The sequence below is a fragment of the Antedon mediterranea genome, chromosome 2, assembly GCF_964355755.1.
Source record: "Antedon mediterranea chromosome 2, ecAntMedi1.1, whole genome shotgun sequence".
Classification (NCBI taxonomy): Eukaryota; Metazoa; Echinodermata; class Crinoidea; order Comatulida; family Antedonidae; genus Antedon; species Antedon mediterranea.
This window is the reverse complement of record NC_092671.1, coordinates 4,416,162-4,424,178: the sequence shown is the minus strand read 5'-3', so window position 1 is coordinate 4,424,178 and position 8,017 is coordinate 4,416,162. Positions and strand designations below refer to the sequence as shown.

The following is an 8,017-nucleotide window of genomic DNA, read 5'->3' as shown; positions in this document are numbered from 1 at the left end:
TGATCATAGCAAGTTGGCAATTTTCTTCAGCATATCATTATCAGGCATACTGCAAGTATACAAAATAATTAATCACCAGGTACCGTAGGCCTAGTTGGGCCAGTGGTGACTCCAGTATTTTTAAATGTAGGTGGACTCTTCCTCTTCTCTTTATGGGGAGGACAGCGCCTAAAAGTACTGAAATTAAGTGCTTAACTTGATTTGATGTCCTATCTTTTGCATTAAAATTTTGAAAATTTCATACTTTATATTAATTTTTTTTACATTAGGTGTGGTTGCCTTTCATTGAAGTGATTTTGATATAATTTTGCAAACAAAGAATGGAACACTGTTGTCATCGGTCATTCAACTACAAATAGTGATTGTTTTACTTATGTTGGTTTTAATAAACATTGATAGATAGTTACTCACTAATAACATTTGTATTGACACAAAGTTTTATATGCAAACACTCATATAGTATTGTACAATGAGAAAAATTAGGCCAAATATTGCACGATCGTCAATGATATCACTTTGTTTATAGCAGGAAATTAATGATGCGGCGTGTACGTTTGATTTGAAACCATTGAGTTGCTATAATAACTCAAGGATTCCATTATGTGGTCGAAATTCTATTTGGAATTACTGCATGGGACGGTAGATTAATAACGTGGTCTGTGGTCGAAAAAAAAAGAAAAAATAAAAAGGGTAAAATGAAGGAAAAGAAGTGACAACCTGTATTAATTATATTAATAAATATTTTGTACTCTTACTTGATGTGGTATAATAATGGCGGTGCCGGTGTTAGATAAATTTATAGATTCAGTGAAAATTTACATTAGAGGTAAATAGGAACCATATAACTAAATCTTTATTATACTTAAAAATAGCTGATAACGGTGTTAATTATTTAATTAATAGAACACCTTTCCACTTCAAAAGAAGGCCTACTTGTAAAGTGTTAACATAGTACTGGTATTATTGTGTACATTTTGTAATGTTGCAGGTTAGAAGTGTACATTGGTAGTTAACTTTATTAAAGTTTTTAAAACAAAAAAAGTTTCTTAAATATGTTTTTCTAATGTTTTGCCTTCTCTATATTGGACAGCTTCCCTATTTTGGACACAGCACTTCCCCATCCTGGACAGAAATTTCCCCATTTTGGACAAATTGGATTTCTCTATATTGGACAGCTCCCCTATTTTGGACACAGCACTTCCCCATCCTAGACAGAAATTTCTCCATTTTGGACAAATCTGATTTCTCTATTTTGGACAGCTTCCCTATTTTGGACAGCACTTCCCCATCCTGGACAGAGATGTACCCATTTTGGACACGATTTAGCGACACTACTTCCCAATCCTGGACAGAAATTTCTCCATTTTGGACAAATCGGATTTCTCTATATTGAACAGCTTCCCCACTTTGGACACGATTATAGCGCCACCTATCGCTTTTGTCCTTATTATGGACAAAATATTTCCCCATTGTGGACAGAAATTTCCCCATTTTGGACAAAATTCACCTCTTTCTCACCCTTTCGTCTATTTCAGTTCTTTCAGTATTGATATTATTATTATTATTACATTTATTTACCCACGGTAGCCCAAACAGTTAAAAACTGGTTTCCATTGGGGCCCTGCATTTTACGTTATTTGAGGGTAACGAAGCTCCTCTCATTTTGAACACAGTAAGGTCTTAATTGTACTTAATGCATTGTATCATACAAATTGGATTTAAAATCACTTACAGAAGTCTCGGTTCTCAAGTCAATATATAAATTGTTCCATATATTTGTCACACTTACACAAAAACTCGTGAGGTAACTTTCCTTTTTCGCAAAAAGGACCTTCAACTTCAACAGTTGACTGCCTTGTTTCACGAGTTTGAGGTAATGGAGTGAATAGGTTTGTCATGCCTGGGGTGACAGATTGTTGAGAGTAAAAATAAACGAGTATGGCTTTTTTATATGTGACTCTTTCGGAAAACGGGAGCCAGTTCAAATTTGAAAACATATGAGATGATGGGGTAAAAAAAATCACACTTTAATATTAGTCTAGCTGCTCTTTTTATGCATTTGTTAAGCAAAGTATTGTGGAATATGTATCGACCTCCCCATACTGTACAGCAGTAGTCGAACGATGGCCTCACTAAACTTACATAGAGTGTGTTTAGACTGCGTTGGGGGACACAGCCCTGTACTATGCTTAACATACCCAGTTAAGATGAAACTGTTTTCTTAACATGTTCAACATGTGGCGTCCAACTTAATGTCTCATCAATAATTACCTCTAGGTATTTACAATTCGCTTCTCTTACAATTACATTATTGTCAATAGCAATATTAAGTTGAACATTGGAAATTTTCTTTTTGGATCCAATGAGCATGGATTTAGTCTTGTTTGAATTTATTGTAACTGTTAACTGTGTCCAGTGCTATGTTTAAGTTATTTTCAATATCTTCAACGCTGGAGAGGGGAACTGTACGTTAACGTTGAGTCATCAGCCTACATACATAACTTACAATTTACAGGGATACAATGTGGCAGATCACAGTTAGATGACTAGTTGATTTGTAGATGGCCAGTGCAACAAATAGTCTTTTTGTTCTTTTTTGTGGCATAAACACCACTTTTATTCACATTAATATCATCTTAGTCATGCCATCATCATAACATTTTTATATTGTTTTTATTATTATCACATTTTTTGCTATTTTTCTAATAATAATAGTATATACGAATTTGTAACGCGCCAATTCCAGCAGTAGGTGATCAAAGGCGCGGTGTATAAGAGAGCTCAATCTGAAAGGAAAAAAAGAGTTTTTAAGGCAGATTTAAAGGCGATAGTAGACGAACGTGATCTAATAGAGGCGGGTAGGTCATTCCATAAGCGAAAGGCAGCAGAAGTGAAGGTGCTTATAGGCCATACGTTTTTAATGTTAAAAGTTGGAATGGAAAGGAGATTTTTTGAAAATGAGTGAAGACGACGGGAAGGTATGTGAAAAGAAAGAAGGTCAGAGAGATATGAAGGGATTTGAACGAGAGAGCTTTATTGGTTAAGATAAGTATTTTAAAAATTATGCGCTTTTCGACTCGTAGCCAATGAAGACTACGGAGAGCCGGAGTGACGTGATTGTATGGGTTGGGTGAGCGTGGATACACGGATAAAACACGTGTTTTATCTTTCATTCATCAGTGGTAAAACATTTTAAATTTTGTAAATTCAAAATGTTTACTTTTTTATATTTCATATTACCTTCTTTTTTAATTAATTTTGTTATATTTTGCTATACTACACTTACAAAAGAAGTAAAGGTTTAAAAGTCAAAACAAAAGTTAACACAATGACGATATGCCTACTGCATCGTTAACCTTATTGTTTCCAAGCATCATTATAATATGTCATTTCTTTATAGTTATCATTATATATTTAAAGCTCAGGTGCAGGCATGAATTTTAAATATAATATTTGGTTAATTGTACATAAATCAAATATTTGTAACAGAAATCAAGACGAAAAAACATGAATTTCCCTTAATATGGCCAAATACAACATTTTGCAAAATTCTTCCATAAAAACCAGGAAGACCCTTTTTTCAGTAGTTAGGTAGTTAACCTAATGTAATAACATGTCTTGTGACTCCCTAGAAGATGAAAAAAGATGGTGGATATACGGTGGATAATTTGAAGTTGAATAAAAATTCCAGAAATGTAATATTCAAGTTATATTACCTATACTTAGTCATCTGCTAACATTTTTTACCACACTGTTTATTTTTCGTAGCTTTTTAAAATGCCTCTCTATTTACAAAATTTGTGTACAAAAGAATAGAGATTTTACTGTGTAATTTGAACTATCCCCCCACTGATAAGAAAGTGCTTATTTTCAACAAGCTCGTGTAACACAAATAAAGTCCCAAAAATTATGAAACATAGGGGAAACTATAGATCGATAATTATTGGAATGTATGATCAATAGAAATTTTTTGCCCGCACCTGCCCTTTACATTTAATTTTTCAAACAGAAAATAACTATTTTCCTTTGTGAATTTTTGATTATTTTATTGTAGAGCTCTTATTGTACAATTTGTATATGTACAAGATAAAACAAATAAAAAAATCATAACAAATCAGAACCGGTAATATTTTGCCTTTTTGATACCGTGACATAATTATCATGGCCACCTGAATTATACTTCATCGCATTAGATAGTTAAATAGAGCGCCCTCAGTTATTTTATTAAGTATTTATCTCAGTTTGTTAGCACTTGATTGATTGCAACAATTAAATTGAACACGGATTCACATTTCACATCAGTATCGAGAGAAATTTGCTCTGTTAAAGTTGGGTCGTTGCTATGTTATGTTATGGTTACGCTATTTCAAGTAGAATCGATATAGAAATATATTTTAAAAAGAAGCAGTACAAACTTCTCCATGTACTTTATTTTATTCATTTTTAATTTTGAAGCAGAACATAAGACCGAGAAACAGTTCTGAAAACAAACATGTCACTATCAGGTGGCAATGCATCCGATGATGAATTTGAACAATACGACGCTTACATAGATATGTTCCTTCCTGGTGACTGGGAGACGATTTTACGTTACTATATCATTCCTGTTGTTGTCGCTTTTGGAATTGTGGGCAACATAATGACGTTTATTGTTATAGTGAGTAAACTGCGCAATGCAGTGTACGTGTATCTAGCAAATTTGGCAATAGCTGATACAATGTCTTTAATAGTGGGACCCTTTTTTGACCTTAAGTTAATTTCGGTACCGTATACGATTTATGACATAGATGGGAACAATTTGAACTGTGAACTGGCTACTGGTTACTTTACTTCTGTCGCCTGGCATGTAGCAATTCTTACGATTTTTTGGCTTTCCATTGAGCGGTATATGGCAGTTTGTAGACCTTATTGGTTTCAAAGAAGTGGATTTGGTACCCTATCAAGATCTGTGAAAATATGCGCAATTGTATGGATATTTTGTTTATCTGGAAATGTTGTACAATTTGTCATTGCTTACGAACGTGTCTACGTCATTCTTCCTTGGCCTGATATGTATAGAGGTGTCTCCAATCGTGAAACTATGTGCCAATTTAATGAAGCCTACATTGAAATTTCTACAATTTTGTGGACGACTCAATTCGTTCTTAATATACTCGGTAATGTTATTATTGCAGTGTTATGTTTTCTTATGGTTTATTCTTTAAGGAAATCCCAAAATGTTGTTAAGAATTCTTGCAAGACCAACCAAGGTTCAAAACCTGAGAGGAAAATATTCTGCACAGTTTTTGTGACAGTCACAGTTTATGTTCTCTGCTTGACACCGTTGAATGTCATCATTATGTGTTTTTTGTTAGATTCTATTGGAACGGATTTAAATTGGCTAGTGACTGTTTGTCGATTTGGAAGTTTGTTCAATTCTTCTGTAAATCCGTTGATTTATAATGTTGTGAATGAAACTTTTAGACAAGCATTTGTCGACGTATTCTATAGAACAATGAGGAGAAAATTAGCTGCACGTACTGTCAGTGTCTGAAGTTTATAATTTATGTATAATTAAAGTTAACTCTATAACATTAAATGTGAAAAATTACGTGAACGTAGTGTCAGAGAAATATAATAATAATAAAAAAAAAATTATATATATATATATATAATATATTAAGAGAATATTTTCAAGCAAAAAAAATGTCATTTCAAAACAGATAAATCAACGTTTAACAATTCAATAGAGCAGTCAATCATATCCTCACCATTCAACTCATAAACATTAATATTTTGTGCCAATTGGAATGGTGTCCGGTTTTACAAATGCAGTTAACAAACAACAGTATATTTGGAAATCGATGGTCGCCTACCTCAAAGTGATTCTAACTACCTTTTTTATACGTAAATTTACATTGATTTTGAACGACATGGTTACGTTTGAGTTCGTTATGTAGGTATAGTTGCAACAAGCCCACTCTATATATGCTTTGATTTCTTTTGTAAGTAATCTCTGTAAAAATTAAAAACAACAACTTGATTGATTTTTTTCTTGTCCTTCTCCTTTTCCCTTTTCTTGTTTTTCTTAAATGTGTTTTTTTTAATTTTTATCTTTCGTTTTTGTTTGTCTTTTTTGTTTCTTTTGCTTCTTTTTCTTTATCTTATATCGTCTTCTTAATTTGAAGTCATTTCGTAGTCATTGACTTGAGTTTGATATTCGTAATAACTTTAATTAGATCACCTTCAAAATGTAACGTTAACCAGACAAACTGTTTTGAGAGTGTTTTTTTAAAGTGAAAACCATGCCTTGCTTAGATTGCTGTCCATTTGAAAATTAAAAAATTGGTCCACAGATACTGTGGATGATACGGACTTTGTAACATGTAAGGCTAAACAGTACACACAGTTGTATAGTCCCGTATTTTAAAAAGGTAAAAACAAATGCAATGTATCTTTGTTTGGAAATTTAAACGTTACAACCATTAGAGCTGAGATATTCTGGGCATCTGTGCTTTAGTAAGAATTGGTATGACAGGATTAGTTCGTTGATGCAAGAGTGTAAGATTATCTTCATTTATGTGACATCACAAAAACATTTAATGAATCGACATTTAATAATTACTTGTTTACCAGATAAAACGATTGTAAAGAGTCCGATGTTAAATACATTTGCCAAATGAACTTGATATGTGGTATGTAGAAGTATTGCAACATACCAGCACAACACAGGTTTTAAAGTCTGACTGAGTTTATTTTATCTGCACATTATCAACGCACAGTAACGGATGTTTAACCTAACTATCACCGAAAACATTTGTTTGATAAGAAGAGAATTTCAATGGACATAATGGAAATTAAAAACAGTGAAATCTCGATCAACAGTGATGTATCTGAACACGTGAATTTAACATCTATAGCTACATACGTGTATCCAATGTTTTCAACACAAGTTAATTATGATATTCCATAGATATATTCCTGAACAGATATTTTGGGGAGAGGGTGCTTTAGTACAGAAGTATATCTATCGTTTAAACTCTGAGAGAAAAATATTCTGAACAGTTTCTGTCAATGTCGCTGTTTGACACCGTTTAATTTTCAGATCAGATTATATTGGAACGGATTAATATTGGCTTTTGATTGTCTTTTTTTTGGAACTTTTTTTAAAACTCTTCTGTAAATCCTTTGATATAATTATAGTGTAGTAAATGACAGTGTTAGATAAGCATTCGTTGACGTCTTCTATAGCTTAATCAGGAGGAAAGTAGTTGCAGGTACTACAAAGGTCTGAAATTATGACCATTACATTTTGAAATATAAAGCAAAAAGTTATAATTAGTTTGTTTACATAAGGGTACAAATATAATATATATTATAAGGCAAACTTGTGAAGGAGGTAACCCATTATGTTTTAATATTTCACATTGTTTCTTTATCTTCAAGAATTAATTGAAAAATAATTCCTCCAGTATCTTAATTTGAGTATTCAACGTCAAACACCGGTCACTATGATGCATTCGTTGGTAGGCTTCTCCCTAGTGATTTAGAGAGGATTGTACCTTATATTATTGTTATCTCATGTTGTCATTATAATATAAACTAATACTGAATGTAAATCTATATCACCGTTTCATGCTCTGTAATATAAATTGTCTCTGTATACTTAAGGGGAAAATATTTGTTGGGTCCCAAATGTGTTTAAATGCATCTGTAAATCTTCAAATATTATAGTTAATCGTTTTAGTAATAAAGAATTTTGTTTAGTATAATTCGGTTATAAATTGCTGAAGGTACTATCGGTATATAATGTTTTAGAATTATGCTGTTTTCAATTTTTAATATTATATAAATGTATTCTTTAGTAATTTGTAATTTTTCAGATGTTCTGAATTAATTTTAAAATTAGTTGATTAATTAAAGCATTTTGTTTAGTATAATCCGGTGGTGAATAGCTGAACGTACTACAGTATTAGTATATAAACATTTTAAGGATACAAGAAATATATTGTTTTCAATTTTTTATATTATATGAATG

General features: G+C 32.1%; 1 protein-coding gene across 1 annotated transcript; it reads left to right on the top strand.

Moving 5' to 3' along the window:
* The first annotated feature begins 4,492 nt into the window (after nucleotides 1–4,492).
* Nucleotides 4,493–5,533, top strand: LOC140041195 (neuromedin-U receptor 2-like). Its single transcript, XM_072087619.1, has one exon. It carries the CDS (start codon nucleotides 4,493–4,495, stop codon nucleotides 5,531–5,533), a length of 1,041 nt encoding a protein of 346 aa, XP_071943720.1.
* Nucleotides 5,534–8,017: the final 2,484 nt, after the last annotated feature.